This window comes from Mustela nivalis (genome assembly GCF_964662115.1).
Source record: "Mustela nivalis genome assembly, chromosome: 2".
In the NCBI taxonomy this organism is placed as follows: domain Eukaryota; kingdom Metazoa; phylum Chordata; class Mammalia; order Carnivora; family Mustelidae; genus Mustela; species Mustela nivalis.
The window spans coordinates 3283237-3307624 of record NC_139021.1 but is presented as its reverse complement, the minus strand read 5'-3'; the positions used below and the strand labels follow the sequence as shown (position 1 = coordinate 3307624).

General features: G+C 52.8%; 1 protein-coding gene across 2 annotated transcripts in view; it reads right to left on the bottom strand.

Annotated features, from left to right (window-relative positions):
• The window catches only part of TRAPPC9 (trafficking protein particle complex subunit 9), a 491769-nt gene that overhangs the window by 390909 nt on the left and 76472 nt on the right, over window positions 1-24388 (bottom strand). For both annotated transcript variants that reach the window (XM_082720692.1, XM_082720693.1), the window contains one exon: window positions 4310-4436. In XM_082720692.1, coding sequence (XP_082576818.1) covers window positions 4310-4436 — 127 coding nt within the window. The remainder of the gene's footprint in view (window positions 1-4309; window positions 4437-24388) is intronic.

Sequence of the window (24388 nt, the reverse complement as noted above, 5' to 3'; positions counted from 1 at the left end):
ATGTATGAACAGTCTACATGACCGTTACTTGCTTCTGTGTACGTTACCACTTTATGGAGAGTTCCAGAAGGAATAAAATAAGATGGCTTCTCATCTTAACGGGACTTCCTATGCGCTTGCGCTGGCCAGCGGGAACTGGATATACAGGTTTGGAGGCTTCCTGCTTGACTGGCTAGTGTGAGCTTGACTCTTGCTTGACTAGGACTGAAGCCCCAGCATTCCCCATGGGGCCAAGCCCATCTCAGGAGTGCAATAAATACTTGATTCACTGAATTTCAGAACAGAATCATAGCAGAGGTAGATTGTGGCCCCTTCTTTTGGTTAACTTGCACCAGGGTGACTTTACACCGCTTTGGGGTGAGCACGGTCACGCACCCAAGGCTACGGGCGGGCAGGTGTGTCCTGTAAGCTGCCGAGATGGCTTTACTGCCCAAAACTAGGCAAGTCTTCAACAGGAACAATGGCTCCAGACATTTCTCCTAAAACCACAGCTGCAGCCAGGAGGCACCACCAACATCAAAGCCCCTTGTGTCTGACGATTCCACCCAGCAGGTCTGGTCACTGACACTTCTTCCATGTGTCTTCAAACAGACACATTGCTGAGCCCTTCCTCGCAATGCCTGGCTGGGGTTTTTTCAATCAAACCAATACAGTCCATGTGTCGAGGCCCGAGTCCTTGGAAGGCCGTCCTAGGCCACAGTGCACACGGCCTCCGCGAGAGAACCGAGGGCGGCCGGTCTGGGAGGAGGGCGGCAACCCCACAGGCAGTGCGGGCCGCTGGGCACAGCGCGCAGACTCCGAACACCCGCCCGCTCCGCGTGCCCCCAGCAGCCATGTGGGTCCGGCAGCCTCGGTGGGCATCCGAGAACCCCCGCCCTCTCTGTCTGCTGCTGCACAGACAGTGCCGCTCTGCCTGACTCGGTAAGGGCTTGCTCCTGAGGAATCACGCTCAGGGCTGATGCGCCGCCCGCTGCACAGCTGGGACAAGCCAGGCCATTCGAGCACTCGTCTGCATCAGCCCGGGCTGCTGTGACTGATGACCAAAGACGGGGCCCTTGAACAGCAAACATTTCGTTCTCGCAGCTCCAGAGGCTGGAAGTCCAAGATCGGGGCGCCAGCGCACTTGGGTCCTTAGTGAGGGCCCTCCTCCCTCCTGGTCCCCTGGCAGCGCCTCCTCACTGTGGCCTCACGTGGGGACGGAAAGAGCTAGGGCCCCTTCATCCAGAGCCAAACAGCAGCTGAGTTACCGTGCAAAGCACACAGGAGCTGCTCCTATCCCTGTCCAGTGGCTTAGGAATAGGACTCACAGAGGAGCCAATCCTTCAACCAGTCTCAAAGGATGACTAAGTAACAGTGGGCAGGGGCAGGGCAGCAGAGACACCTCAAGCAGAAGAGGACACCAGAACAAAGGAATAAAACTCTGTCCCACACTCTGGGACCATCGTGCTTCTGCAAGGTGTGCGGGGCTGGTGGCACCAGAGGAACGGGAGCTCACATGAACTCTGGAGACAGAGCAGGCCACAGGCGGCCTCATGAGCCACGCAGGGCAAGCACGTGGGGTTCTGTTCTGTGAGACACACAGACTTCCCAAAGCTTCCACAGGCATTTCCTTACCCTTTGCCAGCAGCGCTAATTCTGCCTTGCAGTAAAGAGCCTGTCCACTCGGCTTCCTACCTGTGATCACATGCAGGGACAGTTATAGTTTGTAATGAGATCAGGCAGGAGGGATGCAATCAGTGAGCCACGGGGACAGAGAGAGCTTATCTTCGTAGCTGAGAGTCTCCAAGAACCTTAAGAACATGTCTACACATGGTAGCAAGTACATAAAACCAGTTTTTCTTAAATGGTCCGTGACAATGCAAGGCTCGGGAAACACACCAGGACTCCGGCCAGGCTCAGCTAGTTGGTCAGAGATGGCTCTCCAGTACGGGCCGCGCAGACTCTGACAGCGAAAGAGATACATTGCCAAAACACTGGTCACCGCAAATTTAATAGTATTTGCCAAAATGTCAGACTATTATGTCTCTGCCCCATCTGTTGTAGTTTGTAGGCAGCTAAGGGATTAAAATGTCAACATCACAGTATCTTTATCAGTCAGTGCGCTGTTGGAAAATTCAGGTGTGCTGGGGCACTGGGTGGCTCAGTAGGTTAAGCCTCTGACTCTTGCTTTCGGCTCAGGTCATGAACTCCAAGTGGGATCGACCCCACATGGGGCTCTGGGCTGGATGTGGAATCTGCTAGGGCTTCTCTGTCTCCCTCTGTCCCTCCCCACTCCACTCACGTGCTCTCACTCTCTCTTAAAAAAATAATAATAATAGTAACAATGAAAATGTAGGTGTAAACGGTCTCCCAGGTGAGAACTGAGATCTACTGCAGCTCAGTCTGCACCGCCACCATGTGGTCCCATGAGGAGCAATTTCAAGCCCATTTTAAAGATTACAAAACTGAGGCTCACAGAACCAAGGCCACATGGTAGTTAAGAATTAAACCCAAAGCTTCTAACTTCCATCTAGGGCTGCGTCTGGGGTCTCCCTGTGGAGAAAAGCACTTTTACTCCTCAGTCCCATAACCCGCTAGGATCAACCCACCCAGTTCCACTGACAAAAGTCCTGACGGCTTTGAAATCTAGACGCAGCATCAAAATCCTAGAATGTTCTCTTAGGTTCAGGATTTCCTATTGTGCAAGGGTGCCTAAATTTAAGAACGATCCAGATCAAGATGAAGATGAGAAATAATTAAGGCTTTGCTAGTCATCAATTTAAAAAAATATGTACCATGCCCTTAATCCCAAATCAAATACATTCTACGTGAAGTCTTACAGAAAGGCCCAGCCAGGACCCTGACTTCCTCAGTCTGTATCCACCACAAGCAAGCACAAGGCAAAACAAAAGCAGCGCACACATGCTCGGGGCCGTCCGCACCGCGGGCTACGGGTCTGCTCTGAGAAATTCCAAGTTAAGCAAGAGCCTCTCTTCAGGCCTCGGCCTAGGCTCTGGGATGGGGCAGCTCGCCAACCATGCCCGATGAACTCCACGCACACCCATCGGAACATCTTAAAATTCAAGGGTAGCCTGCTGGGGACTTCTGTGCACAGGGATGTTCTGTCCCACCCACCTCTCAGGGGCATGCGATCGTCACCTTGACAACAAAACCATGTCATGTTGGCAGCGCCACACGTGCTTCCAGCGAAACACAAGGAAAAAGCATGCCCATGGCTATCAAGCAGCACACCACAGACGTTTCCACGTTCTTTTCCTAATAACCTAATGCCGTGGATTTTAAAACTTCCTAAGCAAACAGAAGCTACGTATCTCTGCAGGCCCTCCCAGCGGTATTGCAAAGCTGAGCGAAACCCAGGAGAGACGGCCAAGCCGGGAGTGTCTCCGAGGAGGTCACGTCTTCAGTCACAGCACCTCTGTGAACAGCAAAATGTCCAATTCCACTGCTTCCTTTCAGTCTTCAAACAAATCTTTCCAAAATTCTGAAATCATCATGAAATTAGCTCCTAAACCCTTTCAAGTGCCCACTTGGCATGTACCAGAGGACCCTCACTCCCTCCAACCCCAGGAGCTGCGCGGAGGGACGGGACACAGTGGCAGACCCTGGAAGAGGCCAGCAGCACATGCTCCGGAAATCCCAGGACGCTTCTAACCAAGGGCAGGTGGAGGGCAGCAGGAGGAAGGAGCGGGAAAAGCTCCCTAAAAATGGGGCCTGGGCTGAGTCTGAAAGCACGAGCGTGCAGAGAGAACAGAGGCTTGGCAAAGGCCCCACAGAACAAAGGAGCAGCTACGCCCACTCCGGTGCTGCCCGGGCCTACAGTCTGAGAACTCGGGAAACTACTGGAAGAGGCAAGGTCAGGCTCATGTCATCACCGCAGAGGTCACGATGTGGGGTCTGGAACCAGGCACCGGCACACCAGGGTCCCCACCCAGCTCTGCCTCTAGACAAGCAGGTGACCACGGGCGAATCGTCCTACCCACACAACACCTACATGGCCTAGTGCTGCTGTGGAGATGTAACGAGATAACGAACCAGACACCGGCCCAATCCATAATGAAGCTCTTGGGACGCGTGGGGAGCTCAGTCCATTAAGCACCTGACTCTTGGTTTCGGCTCAGGTCATAGTCTCGGGGTTGGGAGATGGAGCCCCACGTCGGGCTCCGCGCCCGCACTTGAGATTCTCTCCCTCCGCCCCACTTCCCCACTCTAAATAAATGCACAAATAAAGAAAGAACATTTTTTTTATGGCAAAGGTCTGTAGCGCATGGCAGCAGTGAAGGCCCCAGTCCGCGCAGGCCGCCAGCCGTACCTGACGATGGGGAGTTTGGTGAGGGGCACCGGAGGCAGGGCAGGGCCGCCGGGCAGCGTGAGGACCTCCATTGTCCCGGGACACTTGCACGTGTAGTTCTCCAGGCTCTGAGTCACATCTTTCTTTTCTGAAGAGAAATTTAAAAAAAAAAAAAAGAGTTAATTAACAAAACTTAGGGGGCTTTGGAGGTCTGGGGGGCTGGGGGCAGTTGAGCAAAATAAAATCCTTAACACAATCCAGGACAGTCCTTTGGGCCTAATCTTCTGACAGAAATAAAGGGGCGCTGACCACAAGAGACAAAAAGCAAAAGCTGTAGTCACTTTATTTAAATAATCACTAGCAACTGCTCTATTTTATGGGTACACAGGAAAAAAGGAAGCTACTGTCTTGTAGAAGACTTCATTTCCCAAGAGAATAAATTCTTACCAAATTCCAAGAAAGCCAGCGGGCCAGCAGGACTGGAGAATCAGGATATTTTATCACCAGACAAATACTTTTCCACAAATTACTCGAAACCAAGCAAAGTGCCAGGCCCTGCCCCCAAGGAGTTCATGGTCCGTCTATATAACACACATTGAAGGGAGCAACTCCACAGCAACATTTTTGGTACAAAAATAGAGCCTCGTGAGGTCAGACTGTCTGCTCTGCCCTACCCGTCCCTTCGCGAGGAGGGAGAGAGGACGCGAGAATGCTCGCCCGCCGTCCCCAACATGCTCTCAACACGTGCTCGTGGACTTCGTAACACTCGGAGCTCAAGAGCACGTTCCACACCCCAAAACGGGCAATTACTGCGGAAGACGAGCATTACGACGCCCTGTCTGCAAACGGGAAGGCGGAGACCCAGCCGGTTAAAGGGCTTCTGCAAGACCTTTGTTGGCCCCACACGTGTGGTCTTCTCACTGACCCTTCAGACGAACGAAGGGAAGCAGGGACTGGGGGCCGGGTGGGAAAGGGAGCTCACTCCATCTCCTTCCTCCGATGCGTCCAGCAGGGAAAGGCGGGGTGCTCAGCGACCGCGGTCATAGAGGGACACAGCACTCCCACCCGGCGAGGCCTGGGGCAAGCGGAGTCAGACTCGTGTTCAGAGGAATGGCTCAGCCGCTCCACTGGGACCTGTGAGTGCCTTGGGGGACGTCACCTCTAAGGAAACTACCAGGGACGGAAAGAGACGAAGCAAGAGCGAGCAGTGGCCGCAGGCGTGCGCACGGCGTGCAGTGAGACAGCGGGAACTGGGAGGCGCGCGGCAGCACCGCCAGAGAACACGAGGACGGCTCTCCTCGAAGACGAGGACCAGAAATGGCAAATATGCAGGCAAGGACACACACTTGAACTGATCAGCGGCTGCCCAGGCATCTCCTATGCCTGAGCACCGTTCTCCGGGGAGCGTGAGGCCAGGAGGGCACCCAGTTAGCTCTGGACACGACACAGTCGGGCTCCTCGGCCAGATGAACAAAACTCCTTAAGTAATGACATCGCCTTCGCCGTACAGACGATCAGTCTCCTGAAGGGCTCCAGCCCACAGCGTGTGAATGACCTAACCTGCCTAAGCCTACGGGCAGTGCTCCCAGGCCAGCCATCCCACTAAGCTGAAGGACGCCCTCTTGGTAAACCCCGCCAAGGGAAGGAGCAATGAACGTGCCTGTGGAGCCCAGAGCCGCCCGCAAGGCCAGTACGTTCCCCAGCTGAGCAGCAGACTGGCTTCTCCGCAGAAAAGACCAGCGATACCGGGAGGGCCGGCAGGAGGGTGCAGCCACAGCGGGCTCCTCCGGCTGGGCCCGCTCACGAGGGAAGCCCCAGCCCCCGTGCTCCCGCCCCTCCTCTGGGTCTGCTCATCCTCCACGTGGGGGATGAGCCCGCTGCGGGCACTGTCAGGGCTCTGCAGAAACCGGGCAAGCAGGTGCGCATCTTAGTACCTCCCCGTCCGCTGCACCGGGGGGCTCCAGCCGGACCGCCCCTTCTCCTTATCCTCCGGCCGGTGCAGTGCGGTCCGCTGCTCCCGCAGGAGCCGGGGAGGACACGCCGGGAGGGATGCAGCTCCTGGGACAGTGATCAGCACCCTCTCCTGCCCCTGCCCTTCTCATCACACTCCCACCCAGAGCGCCTAACCCTTCTGGAGCTTCTGCCAGGCACAGGACCCACACTACTTCTCAGCTCCGCATCACTTCAGGGAGGTTTCCGGACTGAAATGCTCGGGGGCCGCTGCCGGTATGGCCCACCCACAGGAAAGGTCCCATGGACCTCTCTCCTCATGGATTGGAGCATGTTATACATTGTTGCCCAGATTTGTTATTTTATCAACGATTACAAAATGGTGATTTTGTAATTCTCTAATTTCTCTGTACCTAAAACCCAGAATGTGTCTCTAAGGAAGGATTTTTCCCTCATCCACCAATTGGTTACCCTGAACCACAAATGATCCGATCGGGAGAGTCAGCGAATAGGCTTCCCCGGTACCTACTGCAGCAGAGAAGTACCCCAGAGGTGACCGGGGCGTTGTGCGTGCGTCAGTATCATTACAGACCGGTGGGTCTATGTACCTGGCATTGCCACTGATGCCCTCACACTCTTTCGGATGTTCAAACTGCCGTCTTTGTCCCGTGGGAGCCCCTTCATGTTCATTCCTGTGTCCTTAGAAAAGACCCCAAAATGCATCAACGGCTTCCTCCTTCTAGCTCATTTTCAGACCTAGAATAAACCATTTCTCCAGGCAGTCCTGGATTCTTCTAGAGTAAAACCACGTTTCGATCAGAATGTGGAGGCCGGGTTGCTCACTGCTCACTGCCACGAGATTCTCACTGTCTCTCTGGACCTGGACAAAAGGGGCAACTTATCAAAGTTTTTAAGCGGTGACATAGTAACTGATCTTGCCTTTAAATTTTGGTTAAGGCTTAGCAACTAAAAATACAGTTTACTGGAGTACGAGTTCCTTAAAGAGAGAGTCTTGTCATTTTTTTCTGTCCCCTATGAACTTGTCAAGCGTGCTCAGGAGATAGAAGGTATCAAAGGATCCATGTGTCTGCTGCTCGGCTGACCTTATTTCTTCTTCAGAAAGGGAGCAAGAATCATTCTTTGTTCAAGAGTAAAATAAAAGAGGGGTGTCTGGGGGGTCCAGTGGGTTGAGTGACCAACTCTTTTTTTTTTTTTTTTAAGATTTTATTTATTTATTTGACAGAGAGAGATCACAAGTAGATGGAGAGGCAGGCAGAGAGAGAGAGAGAGGGAAGCAGGCTCCCTGCCGAGCAGAGAGCCCGATGCGGGACTCGATCCCAGGACCCTGAGATCATGACCTGAGCCGAAGGCAGCAGCTTAACCCACTGAGCCACCCAGGCGCCCGAGTGACCAACTCTTGATTTCAGCTCAGGTCACTATCTCGGGGTCATGAGATCGAGCTTCGAGTCAGGCTTCACACGGAGCGTGGAGCCTGCTTAAGATGCTCCGTCTCTCCGCCCCTCCGCCACTCCTCCCTGTCCCCCACCCCAGAAATAGAGTAAAATAGAAGAACAAAATGAACACGCATTCTCTGTCCACACGGTGCGGACGAGCAGCACAGAGCCAGCAACCAGAGCCGTCAGCACAGCGGCACTGGGCTCCTCTCACGCAGAAGCACCACGGGCTCGACGTTTCGGGTGTCCCAAGTGGAAAGAGGACACGGTGTCAAACAGAACGTGACTTCACAGAAGCAGGGTCAGTCTGGGAGAAGAGCACGCAGGAGATCTGATTTCGCCAAGAAGGCTTCCAAAGGAAGAAGCCGCACTGCTCTGTCACGGGCCGCAGGACCCGGGGGGCAGACACGTGAGCACAGTACTTGGAGGCGTTGCTGTTACAGGGCAGAAGGACAAGCACAAGGACATATGGCTACAAGGCCCACAGGGGGGCAGGGAGGGAAGGGAAAGGACGCAGAAGGAGCGCTCATGTACACCCCTGAGCCGCCGGCTGAGAAGACCCAGCGGAGTGCTGCCGAAGGCACGGGTGGGAGGGAACGGGCTAAGAGAAAACATCAGGGGTGACGGGTGCGGGCAGCACAGGGGCTCCGGAGGGAAATGGCGAGTAGTGAACAGCTCTGGTTGCAGGGGGGGACAGTGGAGAGGGGGACCCTGGCTTTGTAGGGCAGTGACTGCCAAACAGACGCCTCCCACGTGTGTCCCCTCTCTGTGGGAAAGGACGCCTCGGAGACTGTGACGTTTGCCTCAGGGACCTCGCTGCTGGCCACGGAGGATGAACCCAGGTCTTCCCTGCAGACAAGGAAGCCCTCCTGTCTGGAGAAGGAAGGTAGAGACGCTCAGAGGTGAAAGGGCAGTGGGGGGTGGAGGAGCATCCTGTTCCCCCTTTAAAGGCGACAAAACATTAGGTCAGTGCCAATCTGTGAAATGAGACTGTGGATTGATACGAACGATACCAAATAATTACTAATTTTTTAAATTAATTTTTAACTGTAATATTAACGTTGTGATCATAAAAGACAAAGTCCTTTCTTTTAGCACTGCATACTAAGGAACAAAGGCACGAAAGGAAGGGATGCCTTGGGGTTTTCTTTAAAATCATTCAGCCAGTAAAGTAAGCGAGAGATGAAGGGAAGGTACAGAAATCTTGTCACCCATGGGCCCGGAGACTGACGTATGGGATCCACGTTATTACTCTGTGTACCGTCATGGCAGAAAATGTCTCATACAAAAACACTGAATGAGTTTGGGGAGGTGAGACGATTTTGCTCAGGAGAGGAACAGGGTTGGAGTTTCGATCCAAGCTGACCGAGTCCTCCTGTCCCCACAGATTGGCCCGGACGGACGGTAGAAACCCAGTGTCAGGACAACACAAACAGAAGAACTCAAGGCCACAGTGGTGCTAATCCGTGTTCCACGTGCCAAGCTGGAATGAAGCTTGTGATAGACCTGAACATTCCCATAAGCATACGACTTGATCAGAGAAGTGATGACTCCTTAATTTATTCACTACAAATCAATTGCCGTGGTCTTCTCCGGCTGCCACAAGAAAATATCATCAACGGGGTGGCCGACATCATAAGCACGCACTTCTCATCGTTCTGGAGGCTGGGAGGCCCGGTTGAAAGCCCATGTCCGGGGCTGCAGTATATGACCTTCCCACGGTGCCTTCACAAGGCCTTCCTCAGCACACGTATGTGTAGACAGAAAGAGCTCTCGGGGCTCTTCTAGGGCGTCCATCCCACCATCAGAGTCTCACCCTCAAGAGCTAATATACACCTGATCACCTCCCAAAGCCCCTACCTCCAAATCACCTTGTGGGTAGCGAGAGCTTTGACATGGGACAAACGTTCAGCCCATAACATCGCCATAAATCTTGTCTAATCTTGATCAAAACACCCAATGATTCTTTGAGTCAAACTAGAGTACCTAATGCCCTTGAGAGTTACTTCCCATCCCAGAAATTGAAGAAATCATGCAAAGAGAACATCTGTAAAGAAAGCTGCCACCTAACTAAATTGCTTCTTATAGGAGCAGAGAATACAACCTCCCAAACTTTTGACCATAAAAAAAAAGCCACAGGCCATTTGCCATTTTGAGAGTGACACTGGCATAAAAACCAGCACATCATGATTTCACAGTTTAGCTCTTCATGTTCCCTCTGAGTAATAATCTGAGACAACCACGTTTGGATTAAGTCAGTTATGATATCCTAAATAGGTAGAGAATAAGAGAAGAGAAAGAAGCAAAAAAAGGGAGGCACCCTCTTGGGTCCCTTCCTTCTTTGAGAGCTTTATACTATCACTCAATAAATGTGGCTTTGCTGGCAAAATGAATTTAAAAAAAGAAAAGAAGAGAAAGAAGCACATCTTTTCTTCCAAATATCAAAGAAAAAAAACTAAGGAAGAAGAAAATAAAAGAATACGGGGGGGAATGTAGAGGTGTTCTCCCCTACAACCTGAAATCACACTTTTAGAATCAATTCTGATGCTTCCACTTACAGAAGTAAGAACCACAGTTCGTCCTGGAATTGCTTTCCTAAGAATATTATTGATCTTTGAGGGGTTCCCAATAAACAGGCCCCTTTTGTGCACCTCATTTCTAAATAAACTGAAGAGGGGGACATGTCTTTATCAGTAAGACAGCCATGCTGAAAAGACATGATGTGACTTCTTAGAAAGTACGAGTCCTCTCAGAAACCAGGAACGGGGCAAGTAGACCTCCCACCCCCGGGGCGGACTGTGCAGCCTGGGCAGGCCCCCAGTGCTCACTCAGGGGAGGCCCAGGCCACCTGCCAGCCCGGAGCTGCGGAGGGGCCTGCGGGGCTCTGCAGCCAAACTCACTGTGAATGACTTTGCAATATGCGGTACCTACTTTCTCTTTTTGTCATACAAGGACATGTGAGAGTGACAACAAAGACAACCACACAACCGTCCCACGGGGCTGGTGGGAGCGGGTGAAACAGGACAGCCCGAGGATCGCAGCACGCTGGTCCTCAGACTCACACAGGAGCCACCGATCCCCTTCCTGGGCAGACACCCACAAGAGGAGACAGCACGGGCTCAAACAGACACCGTGTGTGGCCGCATGAATCATGGTGGCCGAGAGCTGGGAGCAACCCCCGTGTCCAACCATGAACGGATAAACAAAGTGTGGTCTGTCCATAAATGGGAACAGCATTTGGCCTTAGTAGAGGAAGACTGTCCTGTCCCTGCAACGGCACAGATGGGCCTAAGGTGCGTGCTCAGTGCAGTGAGCCCGTCACGGGGGACAACTGCCCCCGAGCCCACTCCTCCTGGACAGCCCTGGAGCTGTCCCGTTCATGCAGACAGAGCAGAGCAGAGGCTCCCAGGGGCTGGGGTGCGGGGTGGGAGCTGGTGTTTAGTGGCGACGAAGCTGCTGTTTGAGAAGAGAAGGGGCCCTGGAAACGCGCGGTGGCACCACAGACTCGCTGCTGCCGAATTCTACACGTAAAATAGTTAAGATGGGAAATTTTACATCCTGTGTACCTTACCATGATCAAAACAAATCAACGAAAACCGTAACAATGACAACAGTGCATGCTGTTCAGGAGTGAAGGGACTCACCGAGCGAGGGGACGTGGGGCTGGCGGGGTGACCAGCATGCAGCACGGGGCACGGGGCTGGGTGTGCTCTGCAGGGCGCCGAGCAGAAGGGAGATGCAGGAACACAGAGGCCAGCGCCCATGGATCCCAGCACAGCGCTTCTGAAGCGCCGAGTCTACAGCACGGAGGAGCTGCCCAGAAAGATGAAGAGACCTGAGACGCTGGCCAGTGACAAGGCAAGGGCACTGCACGAAGGCGGGGAGGAGTCCTGAGCACCGTGAAAATCACCCGAGAGGAGAGCGTGCAGGCGGCAGAACACTGGAGGGCCCGAGGACAACGTTCTGGGCAACACTGAGGTCAAGGGCAGGGAGAAAAGGAAGAAGCAGAAGATGAGTTATAAAAAAAAAAAAAAAACACACACAATGCCAGACGTCCAGGCTGAGACTCCAGAAGCCCAAACATGAGTGTTCGTGCAAGAAGAGAAATGGGGACGACATGACAAAGAGGCCGACGAGGACACAGAACTCCTGGGGGTTCGGTGACACATGTCCCCGTCGAAGGGGGCTCTGGCAGGCGCAGGAGCCCAATGACAACCACTCCCAAACTGGTGGTGGGAAGTGAGTGTGCAAAGTGTGCCCGGGCGGTCAGCAGAAGAGCCAGGCCCCCTGTCGGGGGCTGTCGCGTACACTGTCACACTGTTAGATATTAACACGTCCCCCTGGTGAAACGCTATCACCGCCTGACTGCAGGATCCAAGACGGGATACGCGGCTCCCAAGCAAGACTTGGATTTTATTTTAAATTAACATACAGTGCGCTATTTGTCCCAGGGGTACAAGTCTGTGACTCATCAGTCTTACACAATTCACAGCACTCAGCATGGCACATACACTCCCCAGAGTCCCTCACCAGCCACCCCAGCCCTCCCATACCCCCTCTAATCCAGCAACCCTCGGCTTGTTGCCTGAGGTTAGGAGTCTCTTGCAGTCTGTCTCCCTCTCTGGTTTCATCTTATTTCATATTTTCCTCCCTTCCCCTATGATCCTCTGTCTTGTTTCTCAAATTCCGCTTATCAATGAGATCATATGATAATTGTCTTTCTCTGACTTATTTCATATAGCGTAATTCCCTCTAGTTCCATGCACATGGTTGCAAATGACAATATTTTTGATGGCTGCATAGTATTCCATTGTATATATACGCCACGTCTTCTTTATCCATTCTTCTGTCGATAGACATCTCGGGTCCTTCCATAGTTTAGCTATCGTGGAACATTGCTGCTATCAACATTCGGGTGCACATACCCCTTCGGATCACTACATTTGTAACTTTAGGGTGAATACCCAGTAGTGCAATTGCTGGGTCGTAGGTAGCTCTATTTTCAACTTTTTAAGGAACCTCCATGCTTTTTCCAGAGTGGCTGCACCAGCTTGCTTTCCCACCAACAGTGTAGGAGGTTCTTTCTCTGTATCCTTGCCAGCACCTGTCGTCTCCTGACTGGTTAATTTTAGCCATCCTGACTGGTGTGAGGGGATATCTCACTGTGGTTTTGATTTGTACTTCCCTGATGCCGAGTAATGTGGAGCATTTTTTCATGTGTCTGTTGGCCATTTGGATGTCTTCTTTGCAGAAACGTCTGTTCACGGCAAGACTGGGATTTTACGCTCAGGCTTCTCAAATCCAGCACTCTTTCCACCATATAGAGTGACTTCCGTGGACATCAGTGTGCCCATTTCACAGAGAGGGAATCCAAGGTTTCATTCAGGTCACGTGACTTTCCTGGGGTCGTTCAGACACCAAGTCACTAGATTACATTCAGACTCAGAGCTACGACTTCAAAATCTTTTCTCCACTTTGTCACACTGCCCACCCAAACTGCCCAATACATGAAAACACAGAGGAAAACACAGTTATCCTGAAACAGACACTCTAACGTCCATCAGGGTGAGCACCTTCCTTGGCCAGAAAAACCAACTCAGCTTCTCTTCATCCTGCTATACATCCAGACAGAATAATAGTTCCACCGCAAAGGTCAAGACGGTCTCAGGTGTCACCACTGTAAAGATTAGTGATCTGCCAAAGAAGCAGGTACTGACTAAGCTGCGTCACCCACCAAGACTAGCCCTTCCTTAACGCGCTGCTGATGGACTGGGATAAGCGCGCCGCGAGCCACTCCAGCTGCCTCCCACTGTCCAACTCCATTCCTGTTTCTCACTCAGTTTACACAGTGGCAGGTCAGAATCTCTGATAAGCAATCACTCAAGGACACCAGGAGATTAAATATTTTCCTTGTTCTCTCCAAGTACATAAACATGCTCTATCAGAACGAGAGGCAAATACATCAAGCCATTAGCTCATTATATCATCGTCTATTTAAAGCACTAGGAAATATTGAGTATCTCTAGAGATCTCAATAAAACACCCAGAAGGGGAAGGTATCTTAATAAAGACATCATAAATAATCAGAAAGAATCATATCTGTGTATCCAATTATGAGGTGATAAGCTATAGTACAGTCACAGGCAAACTTACACAAGAATCAACCTTTACAAAGAGTATGCAATAATATGGAAAACCCCTGTTATGTGGAAAATCAGGATGCAAAACTATATTTATAAAATAAATATAATTTTTTAAAGATTTTATGTATTTATTTGACAGAGAGAATGCAAGTAGGCAGAGAGGCAGGCAGAGAGAGAGGAGGAAGCAGGCTCCCCACTGAGCAGAGAGCCCGATGCGGGGCTCGATCCCAGGACCCTGAGACCATGACCTGAGCCAAAGGCAGAGGCTCAACCCACTGAGCCACCCAAGTGCCCCAGTAAATCCAAGTTAAAAAGAATAGAAAACAATACCAAAAACTACACTGAAATGTTAAGTGTTTGCCCATGCAGGATTATACATCATTTTTTCTTTTTGTTTATGTTTTCCAAGATTTCTAAAATGAGTATACACTGTTTGTACAATAAAAAGGATTTCAAAAACATACAGATGTGAGTTTTCAAAGCAGTGTTACAAGGTCGGGGTTTGTTTACACCTGCTGCTCACGCCTAAAGAAGACGGCGTCCCAGGCCACCTGTGGGAGCGGGAGGCTGAGCATCTGACTCGGTTTAGGATCTCAGGATCATGGGATCCGGCCCCGCGTCGGGCTCTGCACTCTGTGCAGAGTCTGCTGGAGATTCTCCTTCCCTCCACACCTCCCCTCCCTGCTCCCGCCCTCCCTCTCTCTAAAATAATAAATACATAAGTGAAATCTTAAAAAGAAGGCGGCACCCTGAAACATCCACGGAGCGGGCAGCTGAGCCCCCTCATTCCCACAGAGGCGGAGTTCACCGTACGGACGTGGGCAGCCTTTCCCAGCCAGACAACGCTGTTCTCGGCAGCGCTCAGAAGGAAGGCCCACAGCCACGACTGACATTTAATGAGGACTGACTTACTATGTGCCCGACTGTGCCCAACACCTTACATATGCTTTCTCGTTAAACTGTCCCCGAAAGCTGAGGTGAGGGGTGCCGCTGTCATCCCGGTTTTATAGATGAAGCTCGGACAGCTCTTGCCCCTAGCTCAGGTGCCTCTCACTTCTCCACCAGGCTCTCACTCGTAACAACAGGCTAACCCTTTCATATTTCACTCAACATCCTTGTAGCCAACAAATAGTGGATATTTGCCCTGTGTAAGGAAAATCCCCACCTTAGACAGTCAACCTGAATGCCACCTCCTTGAGGACAACAAGATCCCCTACGTCCTCAGTCTCCTTCTATGCCTGGGGGGATCTCCACTAATACATACTCACCAGTAAATTGTTAGCTGTTAGTACGTTATTTGCTAGCAGTACAGGGTAGCGAAACCTAATTCAGGCCAGCATGTACTGACTACCTCCTGCATAAAAGCACCAGCCGGAATGATGAAAGATTGAAGGTGAACCAGGCATGGCCCTGTCCCCAAGGAGTCTGTGATCTGGTAAAAGAGCCAGAGCAAATCACTCTCCGGATGTAATGAAATGATGCCAAACTGAGGGCTAAGTAAGGTAAGGAGGCGGCGAGGAGGGACAGTGTGGGAACAGCGACAGCAGGACAGAGCGCGCTACGACAGGCGCAGCGTGGAAAACCATGCAGCATGCTCAAGGAACAACAAAAAGTCTGATACATAGGAAATACAGATTGTGTAGACGGAAGCAGAATGAAATCTGGCTAAAAAGACGTTTGGATCAGATTGTGGATGTCCTTGAGATGGGGCGGACACTTTATTAAGACAGGAAGGGGCAGTCACCACAGCTTCCCGAGGACGGAAGGACGAGACTCTGCTGGCATCTCAAGGAGAGCCTCGGGCTTCAGTGTGAAGCACAGACCGGAAGCAGCAACACCAGGAAGCAGCACACGACGGCGAGAGTCGAAGAAGCAGGTGTTAAAAGTCTGAGCCATGCCTGGGACAGTGGAAGGGAGAGGAGGGGTCCCACATGAAAAAATCTCGGGCGCCAGACTGGGCACAGAGCCCATCTAAGCAACGGAGAGGACGTAGGACGGCTGGACACCTTGGGGCAACTCCAAAATTTTAAGCTTCCAACATGGAAATGGTGACACCATCAAGGAGAGGATAATTAATTCCACTGGGGATACAGTGGGCTGAGAACCCTGACATTCAGGGGACACGCCAGCTTTAAGGTGGAATTGCAGCTCGGAGGTCAGGACCGGAAGTGTAACTGTAGGAGACGCGGAGGCAGCTCCACGTGGGGGAGGCGGGAAGGGGAGCGTGAGCACGGCCGGGTCACACCGTGGCGGGGTCACCGCCAGCGAGGCGGTGAAATGCAAAACCCCATGTGCAGCAGCAAGCCCATGGCGCAGAGGAGGGGGCTGGGCACCTCCGGGGGAAGCGGAGGGGCAAGGCGGGCCGGGAGCAGGTGAGGCTGACACCCCTCCATCTTGAGCCCAGAACGCAGCCAGCAGAAGAGGAGTGGGACGGCGCCCCGGAGCACCCAACCAGGCACTCACGCAGCCGGAGGAAGCGGGGAAAGCCGCTGACGGGAGGGAGACGTGCGGAGCTCACTGAGCACCGAGCCTCAGAGACAAAGAAAGCTGGACCTCCAGGAAACCCAAGTCAGAGAAGCCGAGCACACGGCAGAAGCAGCAGACGGGAGCTAGGACGGAGTGGCTCGGAGGCTGGTGCTGACCGAGGGGGACCGGGACACATGCAGGGGCGAGCTGAGCTGGCAGGGTCCCGTTGCCAGGAGATGCAGGAGTGGACCAGTCCGACGGCCCAGACCCAGCCGTGCCCAGCGCTGCTAGCAGAGCGCTCCAACGGGAGACAAACACAAGGAAAAGATAAAAATTCTTGTGCATCAACTCCAGGAGGCGGAGACCCGCGCAGAGTTTGCCTGGAGGCGCGGAGCAGAGCAGCAGCAGATTGTTGCTGTGGGTGATTTGGATGACGAGCTAAAACGCACCTAGGACGGGCCCTCTGTGCAACAGGGGCGCCAGGGGAGCCGCCGGCCGACTGAGCAAGGTGGAGAGCTGGCTCCCCACCTGCCGCTGCTCCTCCCTTGGACCCCGGCACCGCCGGAGGCCAGCCTGCCCGAAGCCGGTCTGGACACTCGAGGCCAATCTTCCCCTGGGAGGCTGCCTTCTCCTCTTGCCGCCTCTCGCACCCCCACCGCTGTGTCCCTGTCCCCACATGGGCTGTGCCCGTCCTCGAGACTCCAGCTGGGCTTCAGCCTGAGGACCTTTGGGAACAACACTTAAGGGAAAGTGAACGCAATGCCAAGTGTCTTTAAAAGCACGCTGGGATGTCCACAGTTTGTTGGTGGTGGTGTAGCGACCATCTAGAAAACAGTCCAAATGACCCCACAGCTGTGAAGCGGCAGGCTAACCCGTCTCACGTGTGAAAAGTAACTTGTCAGCCTACCGCACGCGGCTGTCCCCACAGAGGGACAACGGCCTGTGCCTGCGCTACCGAGAGCCTGGGAGCCGGGACGGAGAGCGAGATGATTCCAGGACAAGTGGCCAGAATCGTGGCTCGGGGTTTCCGCCTTCAGGTCTCTCTGAGCCCCTTTATTTTTAATTTTCTTTTCATCAGAAGTAACCCAACAAATTAGGAGGTGCGACTTCTCTTGGAGAGCAACCCAGTCCCATCCTCACCCCCGTGGCTCACAGAACAGATCGCGTTCCCCTAGTTTCCTCTCCTTCCTCCTTGAAAGACAAAAGAAAGTACGCGTTTGCCATGATTTAGCCACAGGAAGCAAACTCCTCTTGTCCCCCGTCGCTGGGTCCCAAGCTGCTGAGTGTACAAGCGCCATCTCCCTGCGCTGTGTCGGTCGGCGCCGGGGGAACCTCGGACAGCTCGCGCACAGAACGGCCTTCCCGGTTCGGACTACGCGGAACGCTGAGCGCGCTGGCCACCTGTCTGGCTGACAACTCTCTACAGTCGGGGTGCGGACCGTCTGCTGATGCTTTAAAGATTCTTTTCCTCCCCAATACCCCTTTTTGGTGGGGTTTCTGTGGGGTCTGTTCGATAGGCACTCTGAAGCTCATTGGCTTAAAATGTACCCCTCCTTTGGCAGGATCTCTCCAGGGGCTGATTGGGAGAAAGAAACCAAGAGCCCAACTGTTTTGATACTGAGAACTGACAAGTGTCTTTCTGGAATTAAGAACCAGTCCCTCGGGGGTAGGGGATGAGTGGGGGAGGAAGTATAATTGTAAAATCATGAGTGAATTTTTCTTTTTAAAAGTAGATGCTATGAGCCTTGACAGCCACTCCAGGGCTAATCCCATTCGTGGAAGCTTAAAGGTGCCCCCATCCACCCCCGTTGCTCATGAGGACACTGGCCCTCGGAGATCCCCACTGGCTGGATGTGGGGGCCGCCCAGCAGCCAGAATAGGGCTTACGGGCATCTGGTCCTCACCCAGGGTCTCCCAAAAACACGGCGCTTATTTTTCTAATTAAAGAAAAGAAAAAGTGCAGTGACATTACTTTTAATTAATTAATTAATTAAAATAAAAGTATATTTTAGCTATAGCAAGAGCTTAACTCTTAAATCCCCACCACAAATCTTCATAAACCATTTTATATTTACAAATTTATATTTATATTTACTAAAAAAATTGACCTACTTTGTAACTTGCTTTGGATAACCTTGTTTTTCGAAACTCCAATCATTACTTTTATGTAATACTAATTTCATCATTTTTGTGAACCAAAAGTATCTTTATAGCTGCTCATGTTTCTTCTCCAAGGAGACTTAAGTAAATGAAATAAACACACTTCTGTGTCACACCCTTGAGGTAAAAAATCCTCTCTGATTTCAGGACATGTGACCACAAGTCAGAACGCAACCACAGATTTGGGTCCACAGAGATTTCCAGCCCCCAGTCGAGGAGGAGCCTGCTCGGCCTCTGAGAACCCGGCTACCGGCTCTGGCAGACACAGAGGCAACGCCAAAGTGAGGACCATGGAAGCGTCTGGAAAACGCACATCTTTTCTCCCTTCCTGCCCTCCCTCAGCCCCGTGACACAGTCAAATGTGAGACTGAGTCTGTCTCCCCAAGAGGGAGGCCAGGGCGCACCCGCCCCAGGCCCAGTTCTGACCCGCTCTGACGCTGACGAGCGGCAAACTTGAATGCGTTCTCTCTGGGCTGAGCAGCAAAGCAAGGAGCTGGTGATCAAAGGAAGAAGCTGAATAAATCCAACCTGACATTTTCCACCTCCTCCAACCCGTCTTTCAAACCAGTGACAGCTGCCTCCCCGCTGACAGACAACCGCGGGACAGGACAAACTAAGGCGTGGCATCTGCCGCTGGGGACGCGGCGTGGGGGCCTGGTCCCTGTCTCCCTGTGCCCTGAAGGTGCTGCCCTTGAGAACAGATACGGAAGGGCACTCTGAGAAGACCAATCCGGCTGGGTGAACGAGGAAATGAATTGGGCTTCAGACGGCAGCACCGGGGCACTGAGCGCAGGTGACCCGGAAAGCAGAGACGGAGCACTCACCCGGAGAAGGGGGCCACAGAAGGGCGGGAACCAACCTGAGAGCAGGGCACGCTGCCACACGCCCCAAGTGCAGGTGCGGGGGCATCCTGCCAGGACCCGCCTCACCACTGGCAGGTGGACCGCTCGGGGTCCCGTGGGAGGCTGGAAGCGCTCGGCACGTGGTCAGCGTCCCACACGCAGGGTGCTGGGTGCTGGTGACGCCGTTAACTCGTCTCACTGAACCACAATGTCAGAACAAAGGGAGCCAGAGGGAAGGCCGGAAAAGGAACGCCTGTTGCTGGCCTGCGGCGTGCCAGGGGCTGGGCTGGGCATGGAGCGTGGGGCGCCCGTCACCCCGGTGCAGAGACGAACGAAGGTCTCCGGGAGGCTGAGAGCGGACTCCTGTCGCACTGCAGCCTCTACCGCGTCACACGGGGCCCCTCCGCAGGTCCCCGCTGCCTCCGCAGGGTCCCTGAGATGTCATGGCCTCCAAGTGCCCAAAAGCCCGAAGAGAGTGGTCCCTCTTGCCACTTGCTCCAGCACCTGGAACTTTTAAATCATTGTTTTGTCCTCCAAATCCATCCACAGCCACACAGACACCGCCCTTTCCCCCACTCTGGAACACCCTCATCCCACCGCTAGGTTAGCCCCCCGGCAGTAGAGCCTTGAGGTTCAGGAGAAATAAGTCCCTGGGACTCCGCATTCTCGTCCCACTAAAATTACCCCTGGAAGTGCATAAAACATGACGGATACCTCGGGAGAGCCCACGGGCACTCGGTGAGAACGCTCGTCTTCACAACCACGGAGAGTAACAAAGACTCGCTGTGGTCAGCCAGGCTCGGTCAGCGGCCATGTCGCCGTTTCTTACACTGTCCTCAGAGCAGGCCCGGTCCCAAAGCCCTGCCTCTGCAGAGTTCCAGCTGACCACACGACACCGACGCTCACCACGGCCATTCCGCACCCCGGTTTCAGGGTTCTGTGAATGGCACACAGGGTCCCCTCCTGCAAAGGTGGGGTCATCTGTACAGAAACTCACCCAGAGAACACCTGAAAGGTCCCTGTACTTCATCCTACTGAGGGATGTGCCATTTCTTTCCCCCATTAGATCCCTGCCACTCAGAAGTTGTTTCGTCAATAGGAATTTGAATTTAACTCAATCTCTTTAAAAAAAAGAAAAAGACACACAGAGAAGCCTGTACCAGTGCCTCTTTCTTCTCTCTTAAATCAGTGAAGCAGGACACCAGGGAGATATGACGGTGGCCTGGGACAGTTAACTTTATTCTGTCCACATGCTACACGCAGAAGAGACGCGAACGAATCGGGACCGCTGGCCGTGAGAGACCCTGGAGAGTGCGCAGCTCGCTCATTCCAAACCAGTCTGCCCCATTCAGTCGCACTGTCGGTTCCAAAAGGCAAGTGTTGTACTTTGTGGGCCATAAAGATCAAGTTAATGGGTGGTGACAGGACAGATCATAGTTCATGTTCCGGGCTGAATTATGTCCCCTGCAAGTTCGTATGTTGAAGGCCTTGTGCCCAGTAGTGTCCTGGGAATACGACTGGATTTGGAGACAAGGCCTTGGAAGAGGTAATTTCGGCAAAGTGAGGTCACACGGGGCCCTAACCCAATCTGATTAGTGTCCTCACGGGAAGGGAGGTTAGAAAGACTTGCACAGAGGGTGGCTGCATGAGGACAAAGGGAAATGACATGTCCGTAAGCCAAGGAGAAAAGCCTCCAATGGAACCGACCCTGCCAGCACCTCGATCTTGGACTCCCAGCATCCAAACTGTGAGGAAATCCGTTTCTATTTTAAACCACCCACTGTAGTACTCTGTTAGGGCAGCGGAGCTAGCTGCTACAGGACATCATGCACAGTAAAAAGAACAGGTGTCTCTTCATCAAACAGTGGGTTTACGCGGACGACGACTGGATCATGGTCAATGCTGCTCAAAGCCAGCTGTTGCAACGATAGCAGGTGAGCCCACGAGTCCTCGCCCGATTCTCTGCTCCAGGAGCTGCACGTGTTCAAACACTTCTTTTTTTTTTTTTTAAGATTTATTTATTTGACATACAGAGATCACAAGTAGGCAGAGAGGCAGGCAGAGAGAGAGGGGGAAGCAGGCTCCCCGCTGAGCAGGGAGCCCAATGTAGGGCTCGATCCCAGGACCCTGGGATCATGACCTGCACCGAAGGCAGAGGCTTTAACCCATTGAGCCACTCAGGCACCCCTGTTCAAACACTTCTGCAAGTCAGAAGCAAACCAACAGTGACCATGATGGCTTTCTGAACACATTCTATGTTTCAGACTCTCCAGAGACATGTCTCCAGTCCTTACACCAGCACAGCAAGGGAAGCAGAATCCTCACTTTACCTACCCAGGAGGAAACAAGGCGTTCAGTTTATCGAGCACTGAGTCCCACTTTGCACCAGGCTGGGGCTTCGGGGAAAAGAAGCCCCGATCCCACCTGTCCAGCTGCACACGTGCAGTCCGCAGACATGAAGGCTCGCGACTAACATTGTACTGCGCGGAGCACCACTATGTAAGTGTGGGGGAGAACGAGAAGAAAGGCTTTTTCTACTACCTGAGGGTGTCCAGGAAAGCTCTCAGAGGTGGGGAAGAACGGTGCTCCGTTCCAGGGAGTAGCAGACACGTGAACACAGAGGCTCTGCTCCGGGAACAGCAGCTAAGCCCAGTGACTCCACAAAGCAGATGGCCAGAGCCAGACCGAAAGGCACACGGCAAACCGCACTAAGGCCTTGAACTCTGGTTCCGGAGCAGGGGGCAGCCTCACGTGCTCTCCGAGCAGCAGGTTGCTAGGGATTACACCTGCTGTGGAAACAACCCTTGAAGCCCTGGGCGGCCGGCCGGCAAGGAACGGGTCTCAGGAAACAAGAATATCCCTTGGGATGTGCTGCCGTAGTCTAGACCAGAAATGGCACGGCTGGCCTGGGCAAGGGTCCACTGGCACTTCGTGCAGCCGCCGGTGGGCAAGTGAAGCAGACAGCGAGACACCACTCCACCGCGACCGCTCATGCCGTCTGGCCCCCGTGTCCTACAGAGGCCACGTGCAAGGGGCCCTTCTTGAAACCACCCCAGGATGTTCTATTTTGGTTCATCTGAAACTTGGCAAATTAGTATTTTCCCGTAACTACTAAATCCACTAATGTATCTGGGATTTTGACATGCTGATAGTTTCTCTTCACCTCATTACTTTGTGTGTGGTTTCTCGACCGAGAATGCGCCCTGCCAGCAGGTACTTATTACTCCACGCTACACAGTATTTATCTCTTCAAACAGAACCAAAAGGAAGTCAAAAGCTTCCCTTCATTTCTACTGGGTTTTGGTTCAACCCCTTCTGTCTATTTCTGAACAAACAAAAGAGATTCTATAAACTCAAGTGGAAACAGATTATACCCCTTTATTGAGCAGTTCCCACACAACGGTTCACAAGCTTAATCGCCCTTCTCCCCACCCAGGTGACAAATGAAACCCGTTCAATCAAAACTCCCCAAGAAACCATATATGCCACCGGAAAAAAATACAAGGGGTAAAAGCATGTCAGGAATGGAAAACAAGCAGCACAATAATACACACTTCCTTTCCAATTTAAAAATTATGGTCTGGGGGGCACCTGGGTGGCTCAGTGGGTTAAGCCTGCCTTCAGCTCAGGTCATGATCTCAGGGCCCTGGGATTGAGCCCTGCATCAGGCTCTCTGCTCAGTGGGGAGCCTGCTTCCTCCTCCTCTCTCTCTTTGCCTACTTGTGATCTCTGTCTGTGTCAAATAAGTAAATAAAATCTTTAAAAAAATAAAAATAAAAATCATGGCCTTCGTTGTTGGCTGGAGTTCATATTGTAGTTCTTTGCACCTTGCTATGCAAAACGAAAGGGTAAAAACTCAAATCCACAGATTGTCTGTGCTTCTTAATGGGAATAAGATACAACGTGTAGAGCTTAGAGCCAAACCCTGTGTTTTCATCTGCTAGCTCATATTCTAGGAAACTCTCAGTTGTGCAGGTCATGCCATTTTACTCACCATCTCCAATTCTAAAATCTAGTAAAACAACGCATTCTTATTTTCATATCACTGACAATTTACTCGGATTCAAACAACGTAAAGAAGACACAGTACCATAACCACGAGTATACAAAAGGACGAGGAAAACAGAATTCACAAAAAGCCGAGGACTGCGGTGAGTGAGCGCGCATGGGGATGGGGGACGCGGAGGTGGGCGCGGCTGTGCGCCTTGTCCCGGCCCGGCACTGCAAGGTGCCCGTGGACACCACCCCCTCGGCCCTGGGCTCGGGTTCACTTCTGAAGCAAACAAATAAGGACTACAGAGGGGAAAAGGAAGATGTTGGTTTTCAGAAATGAGTGAAGACACATAAACTAAAAATATCCCTCTAAGAATTTCTATTCTACTTATCAGAGGCCAGTTCTCAGCCCACAGAGCACACCTGCTGCGCCGGCCTCCCCGGGTCCTGGTGAAAGGCACCCCCTGGGTCTTAAGTCCAGGCGGGACCCTGGAACTGGCCCTGCACTTTCTGGGCTAGCTGCTGGCTCACGAAGATTTTCCTTCAACACGTGAGTATTTCCCCGAGGGCTAAGTGTCATTTGGACCAAATTCCCAAAGCCAGTATCGGGGAGCGCTGCACAGAAGAGCAGGGACTCACGAGCTTCCGGCTACGAGACACAGGGAGGGACGGTCGGCACTAAGGGCCTCTGACCCTCATGGCGGGCTCGTGTGCCCATTTCACAAGTGGAAAAGAGGGAGGGCGGCTGGATGACCTTCCCCGTCGGACAGTGACCAAACAAGTCTGAGTGGGGACCCACCACACACGGTCCTGGGTGTAGACAGGAGTCCGTGCAGGACAGACGGAGTCCGCCCGCAGGAGTTCGTGTTCTAGCAAGGAGGCTGACTAGCTGCAAAACGGCGAGGAAACACACGGTGCCACGAGGCAGACCGAGACGGGGTGTCTGAACTCAGGCCTGAGGAACACAGAGAGCGGCCATGCTTCCGGGAGAGACGGGAGCAAGAGGAAGCGTGGCTCAAGCTAAGCCCGTGCACAAGAGGCCGGAGGGTGACGGGTCGGGGAACTACGGAGGGGTGACGGGAGCCCGTGGAC